At 30.1% G+C, this 17,797-nt stretch overlaps 3 protein-coding genes across 3 annotated transcripts; 1 reads left to right on the top strand and 2 right to left on the bottom strand.

Annotated features, from left to right (window-relative positions):
• Positions 1 to 1,053: 1,053 nt before the first annotated feature.
• On the bottom strand, positions 1,054 to 7,881 carry LOC119678607 (mitochondrial potassium channel ATP-binding subunit). Its single transcript, XM_038090535.1, has 8 exons — positions 7,453 to 7,881; positions 7,007 to 7,373; positions 5,584 to 6,117; positions 5,140 to 5,502; positions 4,946 to 5,065; positions 4,278 to 4,883; positions 3,652 to 4,216; positions 1,054 to 1,202 (listed from the first exon to the last, which is right to left on the bottom strand). Exons 1-8 carry the CDS (start codon positions 7,485 to 7,487, stop codon positions 1,171 to 1,173), a joined length of 2,622 nt encoding a protein of 873 aa, XP_037946463.1. The 5' UTR covers positions 7,488 to 7,881; the 3' UTR covers positions 1,054 to 1,170.
• Positions 7,882 to 10,901: 3,020 nt separating this feature from the next.
• Positions 10,902 to 12,439, top strand: LOC119680323. The gene is made up of 3 exons (XM_038093088.1): positions 10,902 to 11,136; positions 11,216 to 11,570; positions 11,995 to 12,439. Exons 1-3 carry the CDS (start codon positions 11,102 to 11,104, stop codon positions 12,298 to 12,300), a joined length of 696 nt encoding a protein of 231 aa, XP_037949016.1. The 5' UTR covers positions 10,902 to 11,101; the 3' UTR covers positions 12,301 to 12,439.
• Positions 12,440 to 15,500: 3,061 nt separating this feature from the next.
• Positions 15,501 to 16,252, bottom strand: LOC119684488. The gene is made up of 3 exons (XM_038098534.1): positions 16,164 to 16,252; positions 15,986 to 16,106; positions 15,501 to 15,873 (listed from the first exon to the last, which is right to left on the bottom strand). The coding sequence occupies exons 1-3, from the start codon at positions 16,199 to 16,201 to the stop codon at positions 15,529 to 15,531; spliced, it is 504 nt and encodes a 167-aa protein (XP_037954462.1). The 5' UTR covers positions 16,202 to 16,252; the 3' UTR covers positions 15,501 to 15,528.
• Positions 16,253 to 17,797: the final 1,545 nt, after the last annotated feature.

The raw sequence follows: 17,797 nt of genomic DNA, 5'->3' as shown, positions 1-17,797 counted from the left end.
ATTGCGTTTAAAACTCCACTCAATGGCAGCGTTAGGACCGCCATCGACGGATTCGCACCATAGAGGCCTCGTATATAGTTGTACATATATCTTAAAATCTTAGCTACACTTACCAGAGAAAAAATGATTTGGTTATATATACAGTCTAAAAGAAGATTAAAGAATATAATTTAGAGGAAGTATATCCGAATGTCTATATAGTAACCAAAATCATGATCTCAGTTTCTGCTGAAATAAGCTTCTCAAAGTTAAAATTAATTAAGACCAAGCGATGCTATCTGCATTGGCAATTATATCAATTAAAGCGAAAATAGCAGCTGGTGCAAATTATAATATATTTAAAAAAAAAATTCAGTGGATCTAAAAGTAGAAAAATGCATTTATATTAATTTATATTTATTTTTATTGGATAAAGAATAAAATTTTTAAAAATGCTTCGGTGTATTTGTGAATCTAACATACATAATTTTATAACTCGGTAATAAAAGGGGCCTAGAAATTCTGATGTCGCTAACATCCAGATTTGGTCTAGCTTCGCCACTGACTCCTCTTTTTAACTCCTTTAGCTTTAAAATGCTCTGAGTTGATATAATCTGCTAACAATATAAATCATACTGATTTGTTATAAGCAATTAATAAGAACACTATTTTTATACTCACTCCTCATTTTGTCCGTAATCTCAATCGCCCAAATGAAACGCTTTTGACAAACGTAGTCTCGGTTATCTTCATTATCTACTACTCTTAACATCGACCACGACTATACATTACCATAATCATAATAATCTCTTCCATGATCTTCTTCACTCAGCTTAATTTACAATCGATCTACTTAATAACGTGTGGTAAAAGTCTTTCAAATTCCTGACCCTTTAACTGGACGATATCATCGGCATTCATACTGTAATCACATTCTGAAATTGTGGTTACAACATCTTGCACAGTTGATAATTACTTATAATCGGTAATTACTAGCTAGCCAAAACCTCCTCAATTCCTTCCCTCACTTGTTTTCAGTGTTGGGTTAAATATATTTATTGCTTTCTGTTTTCTAAATTTTGCTTTTCCTTCGTTTAGTGGAATGGGGTTTTAGCTCTAAAACTCAACGACTTAATAGTTGAAATTTGTCCATTTTGTATTCCGAAAAGGTGATTTAATTGGTTTGAAGTCTCATACTGTGGGAGATGTGTGGATTTGTCCGACTGGAAAAAAAATGCGTTGAAATCATAATGTATTGGTTTCGTTTGTTTTTTTTACGAAAGTTTTCAGAGCGGATAAAATAGTTTTAATAGACTACTATACTCACGTATAATAGTAAATATCATAGAAATAGCATCATGTTTTAAATTGGGTTCGTTTTAACTCATTACATTAAACGAAATGTATAATTTTGTTTTTGTATTTTTATTTACATAAACTAATTCCATTTAAAATAAACCAATTTGATTTGGCATGATCCAATCAGATCGATGGCGGTTGTCTCATTGAACGCGTTTAATTATAAAAACATGTTATTTCACTCAATTTATTGTAACTTAAAATTAAATTAAATTCTAAATTTATATTTAATTAAAAACAATATGATATTTCATAAACTATTATGTACTCATGTGATATAAGTTATCAAAAACTTTAAATAAAAATATTTACTAAATAGTAGGCAACTCTATTCCGTTTTCATTCCGGCGAATAATATATTTCTATTCCTTTTACTCACACACGAAACTTCGAAAACAATAGGTTTTAGTTTATTTATAATTCACAATAACAAATTTGTGGTGAAAAATTTTATATTTTCAACATTATGAATTTTTAATATACCATTTATTTGAAAATTTATATATTAAATATATATTAATATATATTAAATATATATATATTAATATATATATTAATATTATATTAATATATATATATATATATATTAATGTATATTAAATAAATTAATATGATATATAATATATCAATATGTAATATATTAAATAATATACATTTTAAATGTATTTTAATATATATGAAATATATATTGTAAATGTATATGTACAGTATATTAATATATTATATTATATACAATATATGTTAATATATCTCTGTTTTTATTATATATATATTTTTTTTATTGCACATTATTTACAGACTATCAATAGTAGAGAGGAATCATTACATATATAAGCATAGGTATAGCTTTATATTATGATACCGTAATGATAGTTATATATAAGAATAATTTATTAAAAATACAGAGAAGTTCTTATACGATTTTCTGTGGTAAAATATAAAATTTAGTATACAATAAGATAAAATATATGGTACTAGTGAATCATTGGAGATTACCCTGGAAGCCTTTTAGCATCCGTGTTAGCTTTTAGTATATGCTTTTAAGTAACAGTAGTAAACATACTAAACAGAACAGATGTCTGGACAATAATAAATTTATTTATCTGTCCATGGAATATATAAACTGTTTCTGTGGCTAACGATGTATGTACATATATGACATATGATGAAAAAGTAATCGAAATTTAATGTTTGATTTTGTTAACACTTCTACACAGTATGGAAAATAGGATAATGAAATGTGTAAACTACATTTCACTCCATCATTTAATTCATTATATTATTCCTCAATGCAAAATTATATCCCAATCCTCAACTCTGAACAACAACAAGATTTGGGCTTCTATATTAGTATTCACTGTTTAACAATCTCATCTAGTAAGCTAAACTAAGTATAATATATTCTTCTTTGTGTTGGAGTGTGTCCATCTTTACTATATTGGTATTTCCTAGTGGATTTTAGTGGTTGGCTCCTTTGGGAACATTCACCATTACAATTTATCTTATCGGTATGATAAAAGCAAATAAAAAAATAAAAATTTCTTTGAGAAGTTCTTTAATTATCTTCTAACTGTTTAATTTACAGACACATTATTTTAAGTTTCAAATTTTTTTGGTTGAAATATAAATCTTTTATGACCAAAAAATTTAATATTAATTTAAATAGAAATAAAAACACTATAATTTATTATTTATATTTAAAAACAGTTAATATTTTATTAAAAATATTTGTTCCAACATTTCGACTATCTTCGATAGTCATCTTCAAGGAAACTAAACAAGATATACAATGTTCCATTTTTATACCGGAAAATTACAAAGAAAAATCATACAATAAATAATAATGACAACAAGAAGAAAAAAATAACAATAGAAAAAAAGAAAAAAAATTACAAAAAAAACATATACAAACATCCTGTGTAATTTGTTTATAATATTTCTAAACGCCCAAGCACAGTTGTCCGTATCCCTTTTATAATTTAGTCTTATACTATTACGAATTTTAGGTATTGGGAGCAATATTGGAACAAATTTTTTTAGTTAATCACAAAAAGCCACTATCATTAACGTTAACAATTTGGAGGTACACACTTTCAGTTCCTCATGAATATTGCTTCTACAGCACTTAGGCTTGCTTATATGTATATTGCTTCTCAAGCAAATAAGTTATAAACTACATTTATATATACATATATGCTTGGAAATTTACATAAGGCAGAGATATCGATTATGTATAAAATTAAAGTATTCAAAATTTTTTTTTTTAAAATTCCACTTAATATTTAGAATAATCTTATATCAAAAATAATCAACCTTGTGACATATCGGGTCGTTCTGAATTTGTAGTGTTATAAGGACTTTCATCATTTGATAAATATACATCAAAATCAGTGGACAAATCATTTAAATTATTATTTTCTTTAAGTTTCTGAACGTTAGTCCCCACAGCCTCTTTTACATTTTGTTCCCCATTTAAAACTTTCGTTTCTTGTGGAATTTGATTTTTATGATGGTTGTTTCCTTCTTGTGACATGTCCGTTTGTTGTAAATTCGTACTGATATATGGACCTTCATTATCTAAATATTCATCAATATCAGCAGACGAAATATTTAAGTTATTAACTTTTTCAAGCTGCTCCACTTTGGGTTCCTTCTCGTGATGTGCTGATCTATACATATGACTTGCTTTTGATTCAATATATACTAATTTCATTTCTTGTGGAATTTGTAATTCCTCTTTAAAATTTTGTTCCACATTTAGGACTTTCGGTTTTTGTGGAATTTGATTTTCATGCTCTTGTGCACTATGTCTCTCTTGTTGCCTCACCAGATCGTAATATAAACCACGTTTCGACATTAATTCATCATGTTTACCGGACTGAAAAGGAAATTTGGTTTCATAAAAAAAAAAAATACAATTGCCTAGAGAATTTATTTACCTCAACTATTTTGCCCTGATCCAGCACTACAATTAGATCAGCATTTCGAATGGTTGATAAACGATGCGCTATAACCAATGTTGTTCTATTCAGTACCGCCGTATCAAGTGCTTTTTGTACTTCCGCCTCACTTGTTGCATCTAGAGCGCTTGTTGCTTCATCGAGTATTAAAATTTTTGGATTTTTAAGCAGTGCACGTGCAATAGCGATACGCTGCCTTTGTCCACCACTCAACTGTGTGCCTCTTTCGCCAACATTTGTTTCATAACCAGCTGGCAGTGCACTTACGAAATCATGTGATTGCGACAGTTTAGCTGCTGCATAAACATCAGCTTCTTTAGCATCTGCACGACCATAACGTATATTCTCTAATATAGTAGTGGCAAAAAGTACGGGTTGTTGTTCAATGAAACCCAAAACATTAGCACGTAGCCAGTAGGGAGAAATATCCTCCAATCTATAGCCATCTAATTTAATAGTGCCAGAGGTAGGCTCATAAAAACGTTCTACTAATGCTGCTATGGTGGATTTGCCTGAACCACTAGCACCTACCAATGCCACTGTTTCACCTGGACGAAGTGTTAAATTAAAATCCTTAAGTACGATCTATAAGTAAAGTGGAATGTAAGCAGAAGTGAATATAATTTTTCTTATTAAATAATACATACCTGATCTGGTCGTGTAGGATATGCAAAGCTAACATTTTCAAAGCGTATTTCACCTTTCAGATGTTGTTGTGGAATTTCATAGCCTCTTGTCAACTCAATTTTAGGTTGAAGTTGTAAATACTAAAGAAGAGAAAAAAGAAACAATACAGTTTAATATATTTTGTCAAAATTATTTTTGTCTTTTGTTTTTTTACCTCAAAGACACGTGATCCTGCTGTCATGCCTCTAATCATAGTACCTAGAAGTATTGAACCTTGTGCTAGTGAACGTTGTACACCTTGTGATGCTACTAAAAATGCCATTAACGCACCTGGCGTTAAGCTTTCAGTAGACATTAAGTGACCACCCAAGAAGAGTGTAGTCAACACTAAACCATTAAGGAAGAAATTCGTTAGACCTTGAAATACTGCAATGCCATAGCCTAATTCGCGTGCCAAACGTGCAGCTTCATTCGTTTCCGTTTCAAATAAATCCATTTCACGATATTCACAAGCACTAGAACGTACAGTGCGTATATTGGATAAAGCCTCCTCACAAACAGCTGTGGCACGTTCAGACTAAACAGAAAAAAAAGCAATATTAATAAATGTATATTTATATTTTTATTAATAAAATTTTATACTGATTTATTAACTAACCTGTGCTTGTGAACTTTTACTTAAAGAACGTAATTTTTTACCCAAATATGTCATGAAAACCACTACAGCAGGTACTGAAGCCAAAGCTATAGCCGCCATATGTGGTGATATTAGGAATAATGATATGCCACCACCTATCAGTTGCGCTACACTTCGTAGTCCTTGCGATACGAATTGCTTAAAGCACGTTTTGAAATCCTGCACATCAGCTGTCAAACGATTTACTAATTCACCCGTTCGATTCTCATCAAAGAATTCGATATCTTGTATTACAATTTGTTTAAAGAGATCCTGACGTATTTGTGCCGCCATCTGCTCTCCAATGCGACTGAGCAAATAAATATAAATAAAGGTGAAACCTGATTGTAGCAAATATAAGCTGAGTAAATTACTTGCTGGTTTCTTAATATCACTAAAGAAGGAATTGTGTAATGGATCCTTGACATAAGTATTTGCATAACGTGCTAGCGTATTGACTAGATCACCTAGTAAGTTTGGAATGCGTATATTGATGAATGCGACAATTAAAGCTGCCTGCAAATAGAGAAAATTATAATATTATTAAAGAAATTATTTTTTATTAAGTTAAAGATTTTATATTTATAAATACAAAGTGAAAGACCTAGTAGTTTAGTCCGCGTTATTCTTAGTTAACTTTAAAATTAATTTAAAGGTTAGCTCACAAATAAATAAATAAATATTTCTAAATAAAGATAATTGTTATTGTTGTTGTTTAACCTATCATTTCATCGTACTTTAGTCAGTCTGTTTGGACAGCTTTCCTTTTTTTCTGCCGAGGTTTAAAAATGCCTAACACATTGTCACTTTGTCATCACTATAGTGATATGCTCTTTTGGCATGGATTAAAAACAATCCTCCTCATGTGTCAGACCGTTTTTATGCTAGAACTTTATCAGGAATACTTTAGGATAGGGTCCCTGTGTTGGTTATCCATTTAAAAATTTTGTTTTTCAACTATCTTTGCAAACGTGACATCTCTAATAAGTGGTGTGTCGCAGATGCAGTGACTAGTTGAAGTAGATCTTTTATCGATAATGGAACTTTTTAGAAAATGTTGAAAAATTTTTATTTGTGATGTACAATTTGTACAAATTTCGATGGATTAATTTTATAAAGTTGTGTGGTTAATGGTTATATATTTTAAATAAATTCTTTTCCATACTAAAGCCAGTATTGTATTTAAAATCAATATTTTTTCCAATTTATGAAATAAAGCAAATATAAATGATTTCAGTTATAAACAGATTTGTTTTTTTTTTTGGGAAGAGTTTCAGCATTCAGCAGCAGATAAAAAACGACTTCACTTGATTAGCAAAAATTAATTGAAACAAAGCTCTTATCACATCAAAGTAACTTCAAACTTTTATCTTTTTTAGAAATTTAGAAAATACCAAAAACTTACAGCGATAGCACCTAGTAATTCCCATAGATATGGTTTCAAATATGACCAAAAACGTTTCCAATCAAATTTATTTTCATCTTGCATAAGTGTTTTTTGCAGGACACCTGATAAACGATTGCCTTCGCATCTCACTTGATGTTTGTACAGAAAATGACGGCCACATAACGCTACAGAAACTCCAAATCCACCAAATATTAGTGTATGCCTTGATAAGCCATTACTCTTGCTTGTTCCCTGTGTGCTCCTATGTGTTTTTGTTTCCAAATTTCGTACCAATTTATTAATATTTTTCAGCCTGGCACTAAAATCTCGGGCAGTGTTTATTTTTGTATGTACATGATATCTGGGCAGTTGTAGAAATTGACTTCTGTAAAGAAACATAAAATGTTTTAACAATATTTCTATGGAAATTTTTTGGTATGACATAATCCTGCCTAGCAGTTTACCTTTGTCCGCAACTTGACACCAACAAACCCAACATTATTGTCACCTTTTCAACACACCTTAGATATGCTCTTGTTATGTAATGTATATCATTGAATTTTATTTTATTATTAGTTTTATATCATTTTCACTTTTTGATATTCCTTATCGTTCGTTAATATTAATTTGTTTATAAAAATTTTGTTAAAAATGATAGATTAAATTTTTGCTTAGCCAATCAAAACATCAGTAACAAAACACAATTAGAACACAAATGCGTTAATAAGGTGAACAGCTGATGAACAGGGCGAGAGTGCAAGCAAAATTTACAAATGCAAGGTGGACTTTATGTGACATTTAATTTTACTACTGGTGAGTGGTGAAAACGTAGCAATGGTGAGTATTAATCGTATAACATGAGATGGTAATTATTGAGTTGAATGAATTAAATATTATTATAAATATATATTTTTTAAGTGATTAATTTTTTAATAGTTCTTATTCATAATAAATTCAATAATTAAAGTACTTATCTAAATTAATAAATACTTATGAACTTTATAATCATATAAATTTGTTAACATAACAAGTTAACTGTCAAATTTTGAATGAAAAATCATTTACAAAAATATAATTTACACTAAAATTTTACCGAATAAACTTATGGCATAAATTTATCTGTAGTCAATGCATAGTTGCATTCGAATACAAGCAAGTCATTTATAAAAATACCTTTTTAAATCATTTTAGTTTAGACTTTTCGCACAATTCGAAATAACTGATTGATAAAGTTTACACAAATATTTTATATTGCAACGACATTGGCTAAATATTTGTTATTGCAGATATAAAAAGTGCTACTAATAGCTGTATGTGCTGATTGATAAATTTACAGAAATATTTTAATAATGCTTCGTTTTGTCATTTTCTATGTCATTTTCAATGTCAAATATTGTCAGTATGATGAAAATGAGTAATCATATGATGACATTCTTGTCATTTTTGAGAAGTGAATTATGTGTTGAATAATTTCCAAGTGAAAAGAGTAAAATTCAATGCGATTTTTTGACAGAAACTACATTATCGTCTTTGCGTTATACTTTGGCATGTAATGAAAACACATTTGACACACCAGTCAATTATGATAATGGTTTTGTTATTTGAGACGCGTGCAAGTTAGGCTAAGTTGCGTTCTAAATTATTGAAATTCTAAGTTGTGCCGATAATGTAGTGATGTGTCGATACCTGTTGATAAATGGCTAAATGTGTGCAGTGCAAAAAATCCCAAGAAAAGTCCCATTTGGTTTAGCATCAACTTAGCCTATCTCGCACACGTCCTTAAAATGACAAAGTGAAAACACCCCATAAGTGAGTTCATACAGCCATATACGTAAAGGCACAAAATTATACATTTGATAAATTTATATGCTTAGATGAGTAAATGGTAATGGTTTATAGGTTAGGCTAAGGTCTTTATGCACTGCGACCAGGTTTATCTATTGTGCACCCCTTTGTATTTAGACATTTCGTATACTGAGTAATCATCACAGTTGGTGAACAGATATTCCATAGACTCTTCCTCATCACAGCAGATTCTGCAAATATTTGTGTCGGATATATCTATTTTGTGTAGGTGTTTATTGCCAATGGCGTGTCCTGTTAGCGCACCAGAGAGTGTCTTTAATCTTCTTGTTTAGGTTGAGAACGATGTTTGCTCTTTTCGCATCAAAAATCAAGAATTTTTTGGAATGGTTTAGGAGGAATAATATTTATTTATACGCTGTATATGGCGTCAAAAATATTTTATAATTTACGGTAGGCAGTATCTTATACTAGTGATTGGGATGCAAATAAATATTAATTTAATTTATTTTTTTTTCATTTTTAAAAATAATTTTTTTTTTATAAGAATAACAATAGCAATAGTAATAGGAAAGGAAAATAATGTATAGATTGCGAATGTAGAAAAAATATGACTCCCTTTGATTTAATAGCAGTCAGCTTGAATAGCCAGCTAAAAGCACAATAAGCCTTGGATTGGCAGTCACAGACGAAGAAGAGCTGTTTGGTGCTGACCACCAATACTTCTTCCAATCTTCATACTTATTGCACACTACTAAATGATTTCATATAGAAGGGTAGGTGGGGCAATATTTCTGAAGTTAATGCATAGTCTTTGTTTTTGTGCATATTTTCCGTGAAATAAATGATTGACTTTCTTCTTCGAAATTATTATAAATTTGATGAAATTTTATACTACTCTCATACAACCATACCTCTTATGAGGTTTGCCTATTATAAGGTCTGTAAGCACTGGCAGTAGCGCAATCATTATTGTTGTTAGTGTAAATGGTATTAATATGTTCGGTAGTGAAGACAGTACTATGCCCTATAGTAGCTATGATGTCGTGAAATATATTAATAAACACCATGTTGTTTAATATCTAATTACGTTTTATATCTTAATATATATAATTAAATACATGTTTAATATATAATGTAGTGCATACACTTCCACGCTTTTATTTTATTGTGAATATAACTTCAGTAGAACAAAGGCTAGAAATGACGCCTGCAAATTGCAAGCCCAGGATTAATGTATCTCTTGTGAAACACTGCTTTTTATGGTAATGTTTAGATGAGAACTGAAAGTGATGCTCAAATGTTAAGGTTTAGACATAAGTTATTATTTTCATGATATACATTCAATACAACTCAATCAAATGAATCGGTTGTGTTTTATTTTTATTTAAAAGAAAATACAATTTGTAACTTATATATACATACACATATACTTGTATATATTTAAATTTGAACATGTATCTGCGCATATTATACATCAAAATAGCAAAACATGATTGTTTATACATTAACTTTAAATAAAACTCATATAAATCATTTAATGATCTAGGATTTTCCCGATCTTTACATATTAGAATAAAAGCACGAGTTTTTTCCATAAAGTAGTAAAGTATTACAAATATTTAAAACAATAGACATTAAGATATTTCATTAACACGAGTTTTTTCACACACAAAAGGATCAGTTTAAAATAAAATATGTGTAAACAAAAGAAAAGGAATAACGGATAATTTAAACAATGACGGCAGACAAGGTTGTGTTATACAAATAATGGACTGTCTACCAGTGAGTAAAACCCAAGCTAATTAAAGCGTAACATTTTTAAACGAAATAGCATGTTAGATTTAGTATTTAAGAAACGAAAATATAAATATAAAGGTAGTTAAACATTTGATATATACGCGTAAAGTTGTTTTTTATTCAATGTATATAAATATAAAAAATATATATTTAAACATTTTTGAAACGATCTTTTGCAAGATTTGTGAGTGTGGTGAGTTGAGAGATCCTCGTCAGAACTCCTTGTAAATTTCATGTAAAGTCCACCTTGCATTTGAAAATTGTGCATGCATATCTCGCCGTGTTGATCAACTAAGCATCTTAATGCATTTGAATTCTAGCTGTGTATTGTTACAGAAGTTTTGTTTGGCTTAGCAACGATTTTATCTGTCATTTTTAACAAAATTTTTATAAACAATATTAACGAACGATAAAAAAAATCAATTGGTGCAAAACATATAAAACTAATAATAAAATAAAATAAAATAAAATCGAAGTGCTTATCTGAGGTGTGTTGCAAAGGTGACAATAATGTTGGGTTTGTTGGTGTCAAGTTGCGGACGAAGGTAAACTGCTAGGCAGGATTATGTCATACCAAAAAATTTCCATAGAAATATTGTTAAAACATTTTATGTTTCTTTACAGAAGTCAATTTCTACAACTGCCCAGATATCATGTACATACAAAAATAAACACTGCCCGAGATTTTAGTGCCAGGCTGAAAAATATTAATAAATTGGTACGAAATTTGGAAACAAAAACACATAGGAGCACACAGGGAACAAGCAAGAGTAATGGCTTATCAAGGCATACACTAATATTTGGTGGATTTGGAGTTTCCGTAGCGTTATGTGGTCGCCATTTTCTGTACAAACATCAAGTGAGATGCGAAGGCAATCGCTTATCAGGTGTCCTGCAAAAAACACTTATGCAAGATGAAAATAAATTTGATTGGAAACGTTTTTTGTCGTATCTATGGAAATTAGTATGTGCGATTGCTGTAAGTTTTTGGTATTTTTTAAAACAGATAAAATATATAAAGTTACTTTGAGGTGATAAGCGCTTAGATTCAATTAGTTTTTGCTAATCAAGTGAGGTCATTTCTTATCTGCTGCTTAGCTGAAAGTCTTCTCAAAAAAAACAGCAATAATGTTTATAATTCAAATTATTAGTATTTACTATATTTTATAAATGTATAATTGGAAAGATTTTTGATTTTAAATCGCTTTTGTAAGTTTTCTGCATCACTTAATTAATCAGCTACATGCTTCATATTGGATGTCATTATGTTATTAATCCATAATAGATTTTAAGTTACTTTATTTAACTTTTTTTATTTGTGTAAACGCTGTTCACCTTATTTGAAAATATTAAAAATTTTATATATCTAAAATATAAATATTTAAATATTTCTCTATTTGCAGGAAGCTCTTCTGCGTTTCAAAACGGTAGCAAGTAATGCAAGTACTTATGCCAAGGAAACGTTACAAAATGTCTCTATTAATGATATTAAGGAACCAGCAACTATTTTACTCAGCTCATATTTGCTACCATCAGGTGTCACCCTCACTTATCTTTATTTGCTCAGTCGCATGGGAAACAATCCGGTGATGATAAAGATCGTTGATAAAGTCTTTGATGATCTTAATCTCCCAGTTTACAACGACCTCAAACGAACTCGCAGAAATAATTCGGGTGGGAGAGAATCCGATTATTATAAAACTTGTTGATGATCTCAATCTTCCAGTTTACAACGACCTCAAACGACCGGCAGAAATAAGTCACTATAATCGCAAATCGTTGTAAGCAATATTTTAATAAATATCTTTTATTCTCATTTTAATATAAATCAAATCTCATAAATATAAATGATATAAATTGTTTATATGATACAAAAAAATACAAATTTAGGATAAATTATTGAGTTTATAGGAAAAAATCAAATTGAATTAATACATACTGATTTGAATAAATAAATTATTTCTTATGTAAGATAGACCATTTAATACAGAATAATTACTTGAAAATTCATTAAATAATAAGTATTTTTACAAAACCTTAAACGCTTCGCAGGCCTTAGCTATTAGAGGACACTCAAAGGGTGTATTATCGCTTTGGTTATTGCTATCATCTTCACATTCGTCTTGTACAGCAGTAATAGATGTTCAAATAGCGTCGTTGTTATATTCCTGGCATATATAACGATTATCGTCAAAGCCTACTACATTTTCAACAGTTTCGACGAAAGCCTGTGTGTCGTACCAGACGATGAAGATATTGTATTCATTTCAATTAATAATGGACATTCAGCGAAGCCTGCATGGTGAAAACAGTTTGAGATTGTATTAGGTTTCACATCATTCCATGATCCTTTCAACATTAAAATTGTTGCGAAAGATTTAATTTTGGCTCTTTGAAATTATCAATGTTGTCGATTTCGATAATTCGTCTTCAATGATTTTATGTCTTGATCCATAGGCTGTAATATTGATGTAACGTTCGATGACAAAAAAAAAACAGTTTGATTGGGTTAAAATCTTTAACATAACGATGAGTAGGAAAGTTTGAAACATATTTTTCTTTATTCTTTTGTAAGACCTTTACCCAATCACTTACTCATTTCTCAAAAAGTTTTGACGTTATCTATGTCTTTGTATTATATTTGTATTTAACTGACTAATAGTGAACTTTCTGAAAACATTGCGGACTTTTCGATGTTCCAATCACTAAAAGCTATTTTTTTAATGTTCCAGACATATTGGTGTCTGCATTTGAGTATTTTTTATCTTTGAACTTAAAACAGTATAGCGGTGTTAAATTAAAAAATACACCATAATGCTGACGAAACAGCATTAAAAATATTGTCAGCAGAATACTCTACCATTTTTCAGAGACTCCGTATGGTACAGCATCACGTTTGGCGGATAATTTACCAAAAATAATTTTGTGTCGTGCTCGAAATCATTAAATGGAAGATATCAAAATTTCCTTATCAAATTCAAGGCGTAAAGAGAGATTTTGAAGACACCTCGAGTTAATAAAGAGTAAAAGTGCTCAAGTGCACTGGCTTAAATAGCTTCAACATAATAATAGTTATTAGAATAATTAATAACAATACCCAAACAATAACCCAGGCGAGCAATAAGTAATCATTTTTTTCCGAGTATTATCGTTTGGCTATTGTTTATGCTAGCTAGGTTAATAACATACCCAAACAATAAAGGCTCAGTTAGACGGTAATTAACGTAAGAAAATAATTCAAAGCGAAATGCGCAATCAATCAAACCTGCGTATTTGATAGGAACGAAATAAATAATGTTCGCCGCTTTTGTTTATTTCGTTCCTATCAAATAAGCAGATTTGGCTGATTGCGCGTTTCGCTTTGAATTAATTTCTTACGTTACTTACCGTCTAACTGAGCCTTAACACAGGCGAGTAGTAAGTTATCATTCTTCGGCGAATATTATCGTTTGGCGATTGGTTATTAGCAAAACTATATCTACGTCATATACTCTATTCTTTTGTCTATATTGAGAGTCTATATTTGAAATATAATAAAAAATATTAAACGCTGAATTATTTAACATAAATGAATCTATAGCTGGATTAAAAAATATATAAAAATCATTATAAAAAAAAACAGGTCGATAAATAAATTCAAAAAATTTTATACTTTTGACTAAATTTATTGTATAAAGGCTATTATCGTAAACTATATAATATAAATATAAGGCTAATGCTGTATTTAACGCTAAAAACCGAAATGTTTATGTATATTTAGGCCGTGTCCGAGTTCGTGTAAATTGATGGAAAATTGTAGGAAATAGTAAAATATGTCGGTATGGCAGCGAATGTTGGTATTTACCAGAATTTCGAGTAGGGTAAATTAGGTAAAAATTAGGTAAATTAGGTGTTACCCTTGTGAAAATTTTATAAGATGTTTAATAAATAAATAAAAACATTTGAAAACTTTTAACCAAAAATAATAAATAAGTGCAGTAAAGAAAATAAATAAATATTTACATAAGTGCTCTGTAGAAACAAATCTGAGGTTTCTAAGCTAATATCCGTCCTTACGGGTCACTGCTCCATAGGACGGCATGGGGCTAGACTTGGCCTTCCCTGTGATACCTCATGCAATGCGTGTCTACCAATACTTGAAGAAATGACACCAGAACACCTGATGTGTTTTTGTCCAGGTCTGGCCAGAACTAGGTTTAAGTTTCTAGGGGCCCCTTTCTTCAACTCACTTAGCGATATCTCCAGTATCAGCATTAGCCAGATTCTTGCCTTTATTAATGCCTCTGTTTTTGTGGATTCAAAACGGCTTTCATCCTTAGCTATTTGAGGAGGATTCATCCTCTCTCCACCACAACTAACTAACTTACATAAGTGCAGCGCAAATAATCCCTAGGAAATTTCAATTTACTTTACCTCAATTTACTCGAACTCGCACACGGCCATAATTTACTTTTTTCTTATATACAATAAAATCAAATCTCAGAATGGTTACAGGCTTCTCGGGGAGGTATGCATATCTGATGTCAATTATTGTTTAGTCTGATGAAGTGATAAACAATAATTCAGTCAAGGCGTAAAGAGAGGTTTTGAAGATACCTCGAAATTATTAAGAGTAAAAGTGCTCAATTGCACTGGCTCAAATAGCTTCAACATAATGATATAATCATAAAAATATGATTAGTTTACGTATAATATATATTGGATTCGATATCATATAGAATGTCTTACACATTTTTTGCACTTTCTCACAGAAGTATAATAATTGTTCGCAGATTTATATATTAATCGTGAGACCTCTTCATTAACACAATGAATTCTGAACTTCAAATTTTATTTATCAAAATAAAAATTGAATTTTTGAAAAAATAATTAAAATATAAATAATTATTTCATTTAGAAAAATTTGTTTTTAATTATTTTTTAATAATTATAAATGACTACAGGCGTTTTCCTTTCCCACGAGTATTTGTACCATCACCGGTGGAAGGAGAGTTAGTTTTACCAATTGAGTCATCATTAGGATCGGAGGAGGAGTTTTTTGATCTCTTGCTATAAAGGACAGCAGCATTTTTGACATTATAATTTTTATATTCGACAAGTTCCTCAGCTGTTTCCTCACGGATTGTAGGAAGTGAGAAATTCGAACAATAATTTTTTAATTGGCATTTGCCATCAGATACACGAATATTCTCTTTGTGCGAAAGAGCATTAAGACGAGACATTTCATTCATGTAGAATTCTACACGTTCATAAGAAGATTGCAGGAAACTATCCATTTTAATCTAAAGTTGAGAATAATTTGGTTAGTAATAATTATATATATATTTGTAATTTTATATATAATTTTTAATTTTATTACATTTTTTATTAAGTTAATAAATATTATAAGTTTACCTTTAACAGTTTGGTCTGTAGAGCTAAATTTTCAGCTATATCATGTGTACTCCCATCAGTCATAAGACGATCAATGCGGTCAAACTCTTCCTCGATATTTGCTAAGGTCCAGTCCCTGTCTCTGCACATACATTTCTGTAGTAATTTTAAATTTTAATTTAAAATATGTTTTACTTACAAATTTTGTTGACTTTCATTATGTTTTTTATTTGCCATGTTGAGAAAGTGAATTTAGTCTTCTCCGAATGAACGTACTGGTTAACAATTTTTTTTGTTTTAAATTTTTATATATAACGTAACTAATTTTATATATTTCTAAGCTACTAAGTTTAAAATTTAAAATAGCTGTAAAATTTTTTATTAATTTTAATTTAGTTTTTATTTCAACATAAATTTGTTTTAGTAAAACCTACCTGCGAGGTAGGTGAACTTTATGAGAATGTAAATAGGTGGGATATTTTATATTAGTACATATGTTTTCTTATTTAGAAGATACATCTAAATGGTTTTTTCACTATATTCACATTTGTGGTTACGAATAAGGATTGGACTATACTTGAAATTATCAGCACTTGCACATGTTAGCATGTTTTAGGAGTCCTTCCCCTCGTTACTTATGTAATTATTTAGAAATGGTCGCAATATAATTATACGAAATGAATAAATAGGGCAACGAACTGATCATGCCTGGTATGACCACCCTGCATATAAAACATTAAGAATATCGATTGAGTTTCAAAATGTTGGCAATTACGGACATCCTGATATCAGAATGGGAAAGGAACTACCAGTCTACTGATTTTCTCCTGGATATCTCAAAGTCGGTCACAAAAAAGGGATTAGAGCTCGTAACTGCCTTTAATCAGAGCCAATATTCTTAGATTGATTTCTAATGTTAAGATGATAATGAATGCCATCATAAAATAACCTGCCAGCAACTTTACTGGGTATAAGGATGTCAGTTTTGCTCTCCGAGAGACTATCCTACAGTATATGTAGAGACAAACCAGTCTTTAGGTAACTTGAATGTTCGTCCCATGAGCAACTTTTTTCGGTAGTAAACCACTTTTCTTTCGAAGCTCTCGTTATAACACTCTGTTCAACATATTTCATCTAGCATCCAATAGTCAATCCAATAGTCATCCAGCAAAGGCAATATTCTATTTCTGCTTCCTTTTACTACAGTTTTATATAGCAGTCAACCACAATTTTCGAAAAGGATTTACTTAAGTATCTGTATAGATGCAGTTATGCCGCCTTCTAAACGTCGAGTTTAAATCTTCGATAGAAATCAGTGAACCATTCACTCCGCAGATGCGAGATTCTGTATTTGTGAAGACCACATGCAGATTAGTTTTGGAATCACTGTATCGAGAGATCTATTTCATTGTAATTTCTCTCAGATATGCATATTATTTAAAAATACCGATTTAAGTAATTTAAGTGTAAAGTTATATTTCTTGCAATTGGGCACTCATAACTAGTAATTCATGATACGGTGAGTAGTCTTAGTGATGATTCTAACAGTTCTCAAAATATATAGGACCCAACATAATATACTGAAGTAACGCTTAGATGAATTTTATTGATTACTTCTTACTTTATTGATTGCCGTCTTGATTTCTTTGTATAAGGATGAGTTCAAGTTGCATCCATTGAAAACAATAAAAAAACCAGAGATAAGAGTATTTGGTACTCCTGTATAACAGAGATTTTGCTTAAGAGAATTTACATTTAATTGGCTCCTCTATTTAGATATATAAGCAAATGTCTCATTGTATTCGATTATTTCACTATTAATTAAAGTCCCTA

This window comes from Teleopsis dalmanni, chromosome 2 (genome assembly GCF_002237135.1).
Source record: "Teleopsis dalmanni isolate 2A chromosome 2, ASM223713v2, whole genome shotgun sequence".
Classification (NCBI taxonomy): domain Eukaryota; kingdom Metazoa; phylum Arthropoda; class Insecta; order Diptera; family Diopsidae; genus Teleopsis; species Teleopsis dalmanni.
Note: the sequence above shows the minus strand (reverse complement) of the source record. Positions and strands in the feature narration are given on the sequence as shown.

Coding starts and splice junctions, on each gene's coding strand:
- LOC119678607 (XM_038090535.1), bottom strand. CDS start 7,487: ATGTTGGGTTTGTTGGTGTCAAGTTGCGGACAAAG. Junction 6,118..7,006: donor AATTACTAGGTGCTATCGCT/GTAAGTTTTTGG, acceptor CTCTATTTGCAG/GCAGCTTTAATTGTCGCATT. Junction 4,884..4,945: donor ATCCTACACGACCAGATCAG/GTATGTATTATT, acceptor CTTTACTTATAG/ATCGTACTTAAGGATTTTAA.
- LOC119680323 (XM_038093088.1), top strand. CDS start 11,102: ATGTTGGGTTTGTTGGTGTCAAGTTGCGGACGAAG. Junction 11,137..11,215: donor GTGTCAAGTTGCGGACGAAG/GTAAACTGCTAG, acceptor GTTTCTTTACAG/AAGTCAATTTCTACAACTGC. Junction 11,571..11,994: donor AATTAGTATGTGCGATTGCT/GTAAGTTTTTGG, acceptor CTCTATTTGCAG/GAAGCTCTTCTGCGTTTCAA.
- LOC119684488 (XM_038098534.1), bottom strand. CDS start 16,201: ATGGCAAATAAAAAACATAATGAAAGTCAACAAAATTT. Junction 16,107..16,163: donor AATGAAAGTCAACAAAATTT/GTAAGTAAAACA, acceptor ATGTATGTGCAG/AGACAGGGACTGGACCTTAG. Junction 15,874..15,985: donor TACAGACCAAACTGTTAAAG/GTAAACTTATAA, acceptor TCTCAACTTTAG/ATTAAAATGGATAGTTTCCT.